The following is a 12,429-nucleotide window of genomic DNA, read 5'->3' as shown; positions in this document are numbered from 1 at the left end:
GAAGAGAGGAAAGAACTGAGCGCAGAAGGGAGAGGGCAGAGCCTGGGGCTGGCAAGATCACCATGGTGACCAGAAGGCTGAGGGAGGGAGGGATGCACAGGGGAGGCAGAAGAGTGGGGCAGAGAGCCAGAGGCATTCCCCACCTGGCCCAGCGCTGGCACACATTTAGTCCTTTGGAGGGAAAGGAGAAAGCTAAGGACCAGAGAGGGAACAGAAATGTGAAACGTGGCAGCTGAAGCCAAAATGTCTGCTATGGTGACATGGCTCTAAGCCTAGCTCTCTGCACTCGACGCTGCTCTGTGGATTACTGACGGCAGAGAGAAGGGCTTGCTAAGCTGTGAGCTTGGGGATGCATCCCCATGCATGGTGATCCCGGCACCCTCTCTCTACCAAGGGAGACCCTGGTTCCCACCTTCTCCTGGAGCTCTTGCTTCTCCTTGTTGGCTTCTTCTAGCTGAGCTTGGAGGTCATTCATCTGGGCCAGGTCTCGGGAAGCCTGGGAAAGGAGTGAATGCTGAAGCAGGATTCCCTGTAAACCTCAAACCCACCCTGCTCCACCCTACCCTGAGAGCTAGGGACTGTAGGCACTGACACCTCTCCAAAGAAGTGGCTGCTGCGCTGGGGACCTCTGGGGAGGACAAGAGGGCAGTGTCTGTGGCACAGGGCGTGGCGGGCACTCCTGGGCAGGGTACCTGAGCCACAGCTGCCTTGTGCTTCTTCATCAACTCATTCATGTCCTCCTGATCCTCCTCCAGCCGGTTCTGGATCTCGTTCTTCTCACGCTGAAGGCGGCTCAGCTGCTCCTCCAGCTGGACAGAAATAAAGACAGATCAGAGGGCCTCAGGCCTGGCGTGAGCCCGAACCTTCCCCCTGTCACCTCCAATGGGAGGGGGGATAATGAGGCCAGGTCCACCTGCTGGAGCGGGTTCCAGGACGAGTACCGTCAGGGAGCTGCCCGTCCTGCTCCGGGCCAGGGAGCTGAGGGAAGGGCCATCTCTGCAGCACAGACCAGACCCTGGGCTAAATGACAGCTCCTTTCTAGCAGCTCTTTGGAGGCTAATGAAAAGGCAGAAAAGGTCTGCCCAGAACAAGTGACCCATTGTCCTGGCACCAGCCGTCTAGGCCCCAACCTTCACACCCTCAGCCCCCTTCAGGCCCCAGGAAGGACTCTCAAATCTGTGGAGCTCTTTTGGCATGGGGTCTGGCTTCCCTGGGGACTGCCTGATCCCCGGCTGGCCATCCAGGTGCCACAGCCAGTCCACTCCTGGGGGGAGGGGAAGAGACAGCCAACAGCAGCTTCAGGAAATGAATGAATCTATTAGCCTGTAATTCCAAACCAAAATGACTGCGTTGGCTCCTTCTCTGCCCCATCCATCTTGTTACCAGGCTGTGGGGAGCTAGGGAAGCCTCTGCCAAGAAATTTATTAACTCAGATTTAAATAAAATGGTAATTTTATAACAGCCTTTTTTAACACAATTAAAGAATTTGAATTACTCACCTGAAAACTGCTGAGGAGCACAAATGTCAGGGGGATAAATCAAGCCTGCGGGACCGGTGTCAGTAGCCGGGTGGCTAGCTACGGGGTCATGGAGCCCGAGCCAAGGCCCGCCTTGTCTCCTGCCCCATTCCCTGCCTGAGATGGTACCGGTGCCGGTGCCGGTGCCGGTGCCAGTGGCCACATCCTAGTAATGAGTTCTCAGCCAGCTAGGGCTATGGCTATGGATGGGCCGTGGGAGAGGTGGGGAATTAAAAGGGAGGCATTAAATGAGAGTGCTAATTAGCTGCCTCTTGGGCTTGTCAGTGGGCCGGCCAGGGGAAGGGGAGGGAAACGAGCCATCCCATCCCCTTATCTGTGCTTTTTCTAATCTCTAGGCACCTGCTTATGTCCCTCAGCCCCATTAGCTGCTTTTATTTATGGTGTTGGGGCCTGCGGCCAAGCTCCCACAGGCAGGTGGTTAAACAGGGAGATGGGCCTTTGCTGGCTCCCTCCTCCACCTCGCCCCCTCCCCGGGCCTCTGCCATGAGTGGGAGGGACAGAGGAGGGAGGCCTGCTCTCCCTGCAGAAAACCCTGGTGTGAAGGGACCTGGACCGGAGGGGGCCCCTGTTTGGAGTGAAGGCAGCTACTGTCACAGCTGTATTTTCCCTTAGCCCAGCCCTGCACGGCGGGTGCCTCACCGCTGTCTTGGCTTTGGCGATGTCATCAATCTGCAGGTGCAGGTCTTCGATCTCCACCTCCATTGCTTTGCGTGCTTTTACGGCTGCTGCACAGGTGAACTCTGACTCCTCCAGCTGGACACAGAGCCACCCCCCACCAGGGAGAGATGTCAGACATTCCCTGGGGGCAGGAGGGCTGCGCAGGGTGATCCCAGGGCAGACGGAGCCCAGGTGCTCTCCCTCTCCTCTTCACCCACTCACAGTACCCCGGGGCCCACCCACAGCACCCCAGGGCTGGGCACATCATGCAGAGGCCTTGGGGACTGTGCTTGCTACAAGAGCCTTCTCCCCGCTTTCCCGTCACCTTCCTTTGTACGGACTCAAGAACCACTGAGAGGGACAAGAGGGTGAGAAAGGAAACTGAAAAAATAAGCTCAGCTGCCCGGGAGCCAACCCCGTCCTCTCAGCAGATACCTGGTTCTTCAGCTGGGCGATCTCCCTCTTGCTGGGTGCGTTGTTCTTCAGGTGGTCCAGCATGATCTGGGCATCTGCCAGCAGGGCCTTGGTGCGCTTCAGGTCCTTCCGGAGCCGCTTCTCTGACTCGAAGTCCCGCTGGCTCACCTGGGTGGACACCAGAAGCTGGGGCCCTGGGCTTCCTCACAGGGCCTCCCTCTGCTCTCACTCTAGGAGTCTCCCTAATGAGCTACGGCAGTGGAAGTGCCAGCATCATGCCAGACAATGGGGAAAGCCTGGGTGTACGATGTGTGGTTATCACCCGATTCCACAAGAGGTGACAGTGGGCTCCACAGAGCCCAGCACCACGCCCCCTTCCCCTGTATGTTCCTAGCTTTCCACACCTAAGAGTCCCATCCTTAAGTTGGGGCGGGGCAGGCAGCTGGCCAGGCCCCTGCCCGCAGTCTCCACTCACCTGGTCGCTGAGTGTGGTGAGCTTACTCTCCAGTTCCCGCTTCTCTCGCAGCACCTTCTGCTTGTCCTCATATTCTTCCTCAAGCTGCACTTCCATCTGTTTCAACTGCAGAACCGTGGGGACAGCCCCATCAGTCCCTTCAGTGACCAGAGCCAGCCGTTCCCCTTCCCTTCTGGGTCTCCCCGCCCCGGGAAAACAGTGGGGCAGGGCTGAGCACGGGTGACCCCAAAGGGACCAGACCCTGAATTTGAAGTTCCTAGGGTTTCAAAGCAGCCTGGGAGGGAGAAGAGAGATGACAGGGCATGCACAGTGACCCCAAGCCCTCGTTCCAGGGTGGGCAGACCCCATGGGCCCCGGCTGGCTGGCTGCACGGGGTGGCACAGGGCGGGCTGCCGGCTGGCACAGAAAGCAGAGAGCATTGGTCCCGTAAGAGCCAGAGTTCCTCTGTAGTTCCCGAGAGCACACATCCCAGCTAATGCCAGGAGTGGAGACATGGAGACTCCTGGTTCAGAATGGCAACGCAAGGTGGCGTGGCTGAGGCAGGGAAACAGATCCCCTTACTTTAAAGCAGCGATGGGGAACCGGCATTTACACTGGACGGGTGAGTGCCCGTTGCCTTACCTTCTTCTGACACGACTGCCGGGCCTCCTCTACCTCCTCATCCCGACTTTCCATCTCCTTAGAATGGGTCTGTCTCATCCGCTCCATCTCCATCTCCAGTCGCAGCTTGGCCTGGCGGTGGGTGGGAGTAGAGACTGGGTTCCTCTCGCAGTGGCGCTCTGGCCCCCCCGCTCCTGCACTCTGATGGGCGGCTCTCTCCAGACGCAGGAGCCGGGAGCACCTCTGCCAGTGGTTCCCTCTACTTCCACCTTGATCCTGTGGCGGTGAGCTTTTCGGAAGAAGCTGAACTTCCTACTAGGTGTCTATCTAGCACAGGCCCAGAGAAGGCTGCTGGGGGTAGGGACAACCCTGTAGCTTTTCCATTTGGCTTCCGGGCTGTAGCTCCCTGACCTGACCCAGTGGCTCAGTGGCAGCCAGGGTGGGCTCATGGCCTTTGGCTGCCAGGCATGCTGAGCCCCTTACCACTGGAGCTCAGTCAAAGTTTGTTCTTGTGGAAAGCACCACGGTAGCTTAATTGTCTTCACACCGTGGCTGGCAGAGATCAGGTGCTCGCTCAACATTTTGTGAATAAGGGAACAAATGAATGAACAATTGACTGAATTTGAGATCTTGCCCTCCTCTGGCCCATGCCCCAGGTTAGCTGCGGGGACAGTGGTGCCTCCCTTAGCCAAGCCCTCCAGCACCTGTTCCAGCATCTGGATGGTCCCCGCCTGCTCATCTAGCTCCTCTTCCTGATCCTTGACCTTGGCCTCCAAGTCCCGGAGCTGTTTTTTGACCTTGGCCAGAGAGGCTTCATCCTTGGACTCTTGGGAGGAAATGTCTTGGAGCTCAGCCTCCAGTGAGATGACTTTCTGGGTGAATCCTGTAATGTCCATATCTTTCTCCTGGAGAGAAAGAGAAGATGAGGCTGGCCCCTGCCTGTGAAGGGGACGGGGTGTGGACAGTGGGCAGCCCCACGCACCTCTAGCTGCTGTTTCAGGCTGAAAGCCTCGGCGAGGAGCATATCCTTCTCCCGCTGCAGCTTCTCCCGCTGCAGCTTCTCCCGCTGGGCCTCCTCATGTGCCTGGGAGAGCTCGCTGTCAAACCTGTGGAGGAGCATGGCCGGCATGACTCCATCAGACAAGGGAAGGATCTGGGTCTCCAGCACCCACAGGCTGCCAGGAAATGATGCCACAGATGCAGATGGGACACAGGCAGAGGGGGTACTCAGGCAGCTGGGGTGAGTCGACATTCAGGGGTGACAGGTCAAGGCATCGAGGCCCTGCTCAGCAACCTAGTCTGGGATGGGGGGGCATTTCATCGAGAGGGTCCAAGGGGCCCTTTCAACAGGTGGGCCTGAGAGCACCCACAGAAGGAGGGCCAAGAGGAGGAGATGAACATCTTCTGCTCACGTGTTCGGTCTCAGCCTTTTTCACTTCATTTCAGGAATGCGAGCCCAGGGTGAGTGCAGAGAGGGCACCGAGGTGGTAGAAATGGACATCCTGCCTCGTCTAACTTACTTTCCACAGTTCAGCGTGGCCCCTGCTCCCACCTCTCAGCACTAGCCTTTGGCCAGGTCCCCTGCCCCTGCAGTACCTGTGTCACCACCAGAACACCCTACACTGGGCTGGAAGCCAACTGCCCCACGGTGCCCACTGGCCCTGAGCTTCAACGGGCAAGGGCCCAGTCCACGGGTGGGGGCCTCTTTCTTTACTCCTCCACTTCCCAGCCTTCCCTTCCCTGCCCAGTGACTTTAAGTAAGGAGCAAATTGCTGAAATTCCTAACGCCTTCCCTGAATAGCTCATCAGGTTCCTGAAGAAAACTGAACAGCTTCCCCTACCCCAATCCCATGTCAAAAAAAAAAAAAAAAAGGTAAGAAAACTCCAGGCAGCTGAAACCTAATAAGTTGCCCAGTGGGGAGTGCGGCAAGATGGTAACTAGGCCAAGCTGGCACATCATCGGGGTGCTCAGAAGGGGGTTCCTGCGAAGGGTGCCCGTCTCTAGGTAAAGGGGAGGGTGGGGGTAAAGTAAGAACTAGGGAAGCAGAGAGTCATGGCGCTGGGAGGGAGAAATTTAAGACCTCATTTCCTCTCCCTCTCAGCAAAGCATCAGCCCAGCCCAGGAGGCCGAGGGTAAACTGGGGTCATTGGAAGGACGGGCTTTGCCATTCTCACCTCCGGGATCATGGGGCACGGGGCTGCCCCTGAGAACCCCACCCCTGCACAGGAGAGCTGGGTGCTGTTCCCACTCCCTGGGGCACCCTGCTGTTCCAGGGTGTGTGGGCTCCTCAGTGTTGCTAATAAAGGCGTCCCAATCCCGTCCCCAGCCAGGGAAATTAATTTAGATTGGATTTGCTCCTGTAAGGCACCCCCCCTTGTGTCATTACCATAATGAGATGGAAGTGGCACGGTAGTTTAACGACATTAGTCAGGAGAGGGTGTTTGTGCAGCCGGGGCGAGGGGGAGCTGGGGAGCTGGGTGCGCTGGAGGGGCAGGGCCACGGTGCAAGGGCTCCTGCACGGGGGCCTGGTCAGTGCCTGTCCTTCCTGGGCCCAGGCAGGGCGACAGGAACCCTGAGGGGGAGCATACCTGAGAGCAGAGGCCTGAGCAGGCCGTCAGTGGGGGTGGGGTCTGAGTGCTCCTCAGAGGTCGGGAGTAAGACCCATTCGCATTCTAGGAGGCGTGACCTTGCAGGCAAGGCCTCTGGCCAAATTCAGGTCCTCCCTTCTTTCCTCCCTGGAGGGGGAGGCAGGGAGCCCTGTCTGGGGCTGCTCTAGGAGGTCTCCTGCACCCAGGGCAGGGGGCCCACCCACCTCCTCTGCTTCTTCTCTAGCTCGTGGTTGCGGACCTGCTGGCCCTCCAGGTGCAGTTTGGTGTCCTGCAGCTCAGCCGTCAGCCGCTGGCACTTCTTCTTAAGTTGCTGCAGAGCCCGCTGGCTCTCATCACTATCTGCCTGCAGGTCCCCGAGCTAGGGGTCGAGATGGGGTGCAGGGTTATCAGCCATTGAGAGGCCCAGAAGCGTTGGCAGAGAAAGTGAGGAGAAGGAGATAAGTAAGTGAGGAGGAAACCCAGGGATGAGGGATGAAGTCAGGGACGTTCAGAAAATGAAGACACTATAATAGCGGTTTCGCCTTGGCTATGGCCCGCACGGAGAGGCTAACAGGCCAACCCTCCCCTACTGCTCCCGGGGCCTGTCTGCTTCTGGCCATTCACTAGGCCTGTATGTGGCTCCGAGCCTCTCCCAGCCCAACCTGGGCATGGGCCTCCACTGCTCCCAGCAGACTCACCCGCCGCTCCAGCTGCCTCTTGTTCTGCTGCTCCACCTCCAGCTTGTCCTCAAACTCCTGCTGGAGCCGCTTCTTGGTGAAGTCCACCTCCCGCACAGCTCGCTCATACTTCAGGCGCCACTCACCACCTGGGGGGTTGGGGGCAGACAGGGAGGACTGAGCTTCTGAGAGTCCCCAAGAAAGGGCAGAGGGGAAGAAGGGCAGGGCAGGGAGAGGCAGCAGGTGGAGTCAGCCAGAGGGACTCAGAAAGGTCTCGGGAGTGATGGCTTCCTCCCAAGCTGGGAGGAGCCAACAGCTGGGAAAAGACTAGAGAGGGGGAGGTGGCTACGTGCTGTCATCTTCCCAGGAACTGCTAGCCCATGGCCCTCAACCATTGCCATTATCAAAGTTGTTATAGCTCTCCATGATACTCCCCTGCATCTGACACCTCTACTTTCCATTTATTTCACTGTAGCCTCATAATAGACTTATACAAAGGAGACAGGCTTGAACAAGGGGTGTGGCTACCCAGGGGTGGGCCTCAGAGAGTGCCACTACTGAGCCCCTCCAGCCCCAGACCCACCGGTGTCATCATCATCCACTTCTCCGTTGATCTCGGCTGCCCGGATGAGACGGGCCTCCATCACCTCCACTTCCATCACCTCCATTTGCTTCTTCAGTGCGTCATACTGGGTCTGCAGGAGAGGGGTTGGGAGGTGTGCCATTCCACCCCGTCTCTCAGCACCCCCCAGAGACCCACACCCCCCACACCCCCGAACCCCAGAGACCATGGTCACATGCTTACCCAGGGCAGACAGGGGTGCTGGGCTAGTGGCGAAGAAGCCACCTGTCCTTGGGGAGCAGATGGCACTACAGTGTGGCAGCCGCTAGCATGGCTGCCTTCACCCCGGCCCTGCCCTCACCTGCAGCTCCTTCATCTCCTTCTCGGCTCGGAGTCTCTCTGCGGTCTCCGCGTCCAGCAGCTGGGAGGCGGACTCTCCCGTGTTACGTTCATCTGTCAGCTCCGATGTCAGCTCTGAGATCTGGTGTGGGGGGAGGGAGATGCCACCAGTTGAAATGCCTGCTTTGCTCAGCAGGAACGCCGTGGGGGTTGAGGGGCCCCCTAGGCCCAGACTCCCTGTGGAGGTGGGCCAGTCTGTCTGGTGCTGGGAGTCACTCACCCGGCTCTCCAGCCGGTCACTGCTGAGCCGCAGCTCATTCCGCTCCTTCTCCACCTTCTCAAGTTTGCTCCGCAGCTGCTGGATCTCCTCCTAGGGTGCAGTAAGGAGGGCAAAGTGAGCAGAGGCTCTGTGAGAGGTTGGGGCCCGGGATCTGCACCCTTGGGCTAAAAAAGCCGGTAAACCCTGGGCCAGAACACCAGGAAACAGGACGCCACTGCCTTCCAGGGCTCCCATCCCTACACCCTTCTCCACATGCTGAGGATGCCCAAGATTTTATCCTATGAGGCTCCCCAGGGGCCAGGCCAGCACCCCAGAGGGATGCCTTCTATTTGATAGGCATGGTCCAAGGACACCGGCACTCTGGACTAAACAAAGAAGCACTTGGGAGCCCAAGAAAAGCTGGTAAGACTCTTGCCCACATGGATGAACCAGTCTTTTTCCTCCCGGTGACCTGACCCTCCTGGGGCTGTTACGTACGTCTCTGCTCCGGATCTGCTCCTCGGACAGCTGCACCTCAATGAGGGGCCGCACGGTGGTAAAGAGCTTCCACCAGGGCCAGTCCTTCACCCCTTTGTTCTTCTTGATGTTCTTCTGCACACAGCGGATGGCCAGGTCCTGGATCTAAGTCGGGGTGGGGGTGGCGCACAGTAGGGCTCTCAGTCCCAGGCCCGGGCAGGATCCTTCCCACTGGATCACCTGACCTGGAGTCAAACACTGCCTACGGCCACCCTTTGCCCCCCGCTTCCCTCCACTCCCCGGAGAGTGGGCCACAGAGAGCGTGGCCCTGGGAGCACAGCACTGGGCACTAACCACGCCACCGTCATTAGGAATAATTTCATCTGCTTTATTTGCTGCCTGATTATTTCCGGCACCCTGGCCTGGATATGCTATAAAACCTAATCTTGCTGAAACACAAGAGGCGGCAGTGCTGGCTGTTTTATGGACTTGCTAATAAGAAAAGGAGCCGCTGACACAGCTCCTTAATCTTCATGGAGCAGCCCACAATCCACAGCCCACCTTTGTCTGGGCCCTGATCTCCCACCCACCCCAACCCTTGGACCAGGCCACACGGTCCCATCGCTGGACACGCCCGCACTCTCACTGGGGCAGAGGCGCTGCCCACTTCCCAGCCTGGCCCAGGGCACGGTGGCCTTGGGAGATCCCTATCTCTTCTCCCCCAGAGAATAACTCACAGCCCCAAGACCAGCTTCCTGCCCCTGCATGTTCCCTGGAGACCCCACCCCAGCCCAGGACCTCAGCCTAGGCTGGGAAGTGGGATGGGGATGTCTCTGAAGCACCTTTTTCTTCTTGAATTGCTGGCGGGCCAGGTAGCCCCTGCAGGCCGCCTGGAACAGGGTCAGGTTCCTGCTGGTTTGCTCATCCCGCTGCTCCTCCAGCCGCGCCAACGTGCCTGCCCGGAAGAACACCTGTGGAGAAGCAGGCTGCATGAGGGCAGGAGACTGAGAGGGGCAGCCAGGCTGAGGACACCAGAAGCTGGCTCAGGACACCGGCAGGCCCAGGAGTGTGGCCCTTGGCCTGGACAGAGCCTGAAAATCCAAGTGTCCAAGACAGGAAGGAAGGAACAAGAACAGGCCCCAGGAAGGCTGAAGGAGTGGGGCCAGCTGGGGACCGGGGAGGTTTCGGAGGGAGAGGGGTAGGTGGGAAATCTACCTTCAGAGAGAGAGGAGAGGAGAGGGAGGTCAGAGGAAGGCACAGGGATGAGAAGGCAGTGGAGCACCATCGCTCAAACGGGGAGAGGACACCCCTCTGCCACACCAACAGTGGCTTCTTCCCCCAGGACTGCCCTCGACACCACCCACGCCCCCTGTGCCCACCACAGCCCGGGCCACCTGCTCCAGCTGCCTGTGGCATCCAGCTGCCGAGATCAGGAGAAGTGGAGGGTGGTATGTGTGTGAGAAGAAAAAGGTCCAGGAAGCGGTGTGCAGAGAGGGGGTGGGGAAGGGGTAGGGAGCCCCTTCCCTGGACCTTCCAGCTCAGCTTCATCTCAGACATCTCCTCTTTCATGTGCCAACACCCTCCCCCACCCACACACCCGGGTTTCATCTCAAGAAGCAGCCAGTGTGGTGGGTGGAGGCTGGCCCAGTCGAGGGACCTGCCATACAGGTTTGGGGGCTAGAGGGCAGATGTGAGAGGAACCAGCTGGACACCCCCACACTCAGCCTATCTTCTCACTCTTTGGTGCTCTGAGCTGGAGCTGGGTAAGTGTTGTATTGAGAGAGGAAGAAGGGAGGGGAATAGGTAGAAAAGGCTCTGGTCTCCTTAGAGAGGACAAAGGGACACCTAGATACACGCCCACCTCTGCCTTGCTCAGCACACATATTCCCTTTTGTGGGGCAAAGAGAAGATGTGAACTCCATGGGAAACACTTAAAACCATTAGGTACAGTATCCCCAGGCCTCCCTTTAGGGGAAACGTGGGGGATGGGCCTACACTTTCTGCTGAGAAAGCTTTGCCTCTGGCAACTCCGAGGAAACCTAGTCCCCTGAGGCTGTCCTGGGAGAAAGCCAGCTCAGTCTTCTATGACGCTTTCCCACATCCCACACTGGAGGCTGAGCGTGAGGATCTCCCACAGGTCCTGTGTCCTACCTGAGCCTCGATTTCCCACAATGTGTGAGGCTGTGTTCCTGCCAGGGCCTAGGGACTACCCAAGTCCCCTGTGTTGGCTGTCAGCAGGCACAGTCATCTGACTAGGGCAGAAGCATGAGATGCTAGGTGGGGCCAGATAATGGCCCAGAAACACACAAGGAGAAAAGGGGTGATCCAGAGGCCAGGGCAGCGAGCCTCAAACCTGTCTTGAATAGCTGTATGTTTGTGGAGTTCAGAGTCCTTCTGAGTATGAGGGGAAGGCTCAGGGCCACCTCCTCCCAACATACCCATCCATACAAACATAGGTGGCTCTCAGATCCCCAGACTCCTTGCCTAAACCCTCAAGGTCCTGTAGGCTCCGACTGAGACCCTCTCCCTTCAAAGTGATGGCATAAACAGGGAATCCTCACTCACCCTCCAGCGCCAACTACAGCCGAGAGGTCCTGACACTTCTGTCCCAAACCAGATGCGAGCAAACATCCATCCACCTGCACCCGATTCTGCCCTGAGCAGGACAGGCCCTGGCACTCGGCTGCCGCAGCCCGGCACAGGGATGGTGCGGAGGGACTGAGACGGCAGCCTGGAAGAGGACCAGCTTGTACAGGCCCTCTCCTGCCCAAGACATGCCTTGGAGGCGGTGCCATCCCAGTGCCAGCCAGCAGCAGCTCAGCCTGCCAGAGGGACAGGAGCCCACTTAGGAGGGACCAAGAGGCTAGAATGAAACTTTTGACCGTAGGCTTCCCAGGGAAGAAGCTGAGCTTGGAGACAGTTCGGGAAAGGGAGAGAGAGGAAAGAGGTGAGCCAGAGAGCAGAAACCAAAACCAGAAAACAACATGGAAAGAGGGTGGGAGGCAGAAGACACAGAGGCCAAGGAAAGAAAAAGAACGATAGAGACCATCAGGGACTGCCGGGGCCAAAAGGACCACGGAAACCAGGGACAGCAGAGACAAAGAGACAGTGAGGAGATGTGAAAGGATTCCCAGTGAGGAAAGGGGCAGGAGAAACCAAAATGTAACCTAGAGTGCAGAACAGAGGGAAGAGTGGACAAGCAATACTTAGGCCTTCTTTCTGAGCATCCCCTCCCCCTCCCCCATCCACAAGGCCCTGGGACCCGAGGTTCTTCCCTGCCTACTGACAGATGGACAGGTCCAGAACCCTCTGTCTGGCTCCCAACTGCTCTCCCTCCCACTGCAACCCTCGGAGCACATACGTGGATGTTGCTGATCAAGCCTCCTGGTCTCAGGAGAGAGGGTGTGCCAGGCAGCCTGGCCCGTGACAGGAACGCTCAGTTGACCCTCTTGCGTGGAGTGGTGCGGCAGACTAGCTCCCAGGGCCGGGCGTGCCTGCCTTTTATGCACCACGTTCCATTCAGATGAGGAATTCGGCCCGTGGGCAGGTGGCGGCAACACGCCTCGCCATGTCCTCCTTGCCCTTCTGGGACCCTGGCCGCCCAGGACACCCGGCCAGAGGGGGTCGGCCCTCTGGAGCACTTGGCCTGCTGCCCTCCTGATCCTTCCAGCTGTCCTCTCTTCTGCCTCCCCCACTCCCCACACCAGGATGCAGGCCAAGTTTAGGGCCACCTTCCAACCCACTCCCTCCTGACATCACAAGGTGTTCATGTCACTGAACAAGCCAGTTACTCAGAGAGAGGGGAAAATCAAGTTTGCTGCAGCTGGAATATCTAAATTCCT

The 12,429-nt window shown here is 58.4% G+C and overlaps 1 protein-coding gene across 20 annotated transcripts in view; it reads right to left on the bottom strand.

The window, feature by feature from the left end:
- The window catches only part of MYO18A (myosin XVIIIA), a 93,123-nt gene that overhangs the window by 15,371 nt on the left and 65,323 nt on the right, over positions 1 to 12,429 (bottom strand). For all 20 annotated transcript variants that reach the window (XM_045836499.1, XM_045836500.1, XM_045836506.1 and 17 more), the window contains 15 exons: positions 9,430 to 9,558; positions 8,609 to 8,752; positions 8,132 to 8,221; positions 7,874 to 7,993; positions 7,534 to 7,645; positions 6,972 to 7,099; positions 6,498 to 6,652; positions 4,667 to 4,790; positions 4,389 to 4,589; positions 3,706 to 3,816; positions 3,085 to 3,189; positions 2,631 to 2,777; positions 2,178 to 2,291; positions 693 to 809; positions 413 to 496 (listed from right to left, as the gene is read on the bottom strand). In XM_045836499.1, coding sequence (XP_045692455.1) covers positions 413 to 496; positions 693 to 809; positions 2,178 to 2,291; positions 2,631 to 2,777; positions 3,085 to 3,189; positions 3,706 to 3,816; positions 4,389 to 4,589; positions 4,667 to 4,790; positions 6,498 to 6,652; positions 6,972 to 7,099; positions 7,534 to 7,645; positions 7,874 to 7,993; positions 8,132 to 8,221; positions 8,609 to 8,752; positions 9,430 to 9,558 — 1,881 coding nt within the window. The remainder of the gene's footprint in view (positions 1 to 412; positions 497 to 692; positions 810 to 2,177; positions 2,292 to 2,630; positions 2,778 to 3,084; positions 3,190 to 3,705; positions 3,817 to 4,388; positions 4,590 to 4,666; positions 4,791 to 6,497; positions 6,653 to 6,971; positions 7,100 to 7,533; positions 7,646 to 7,873; positions 7,994 to 8,131; positions 8,222 to 8,608; positions 8,753 to 9,429; positions 9,559 to 12,429) is intronic.

Source organism: Phyllostomus hastatus, unplaced genomic scaffold (genome assembly GCF_019186645.2).
Source record: "Phyllostomus hastatus isolate PE091 unplaced genomic scaffold, TTU_PhHast_1.1 phas_contig_210, whole genome shotgun sequence".
Lineage (NCBI taxonomy): Eukaryota > Metazoa > Chordata > Mammalia > Chiroptera > Phyllostomidae > Phyllostomus > Phyllostomus hastatus.
The sequence above is the reverse complement of the archived record's forward strand: the minus strand, read 5'-3'. Positions and strand labels throughout refer to the sequence as shown.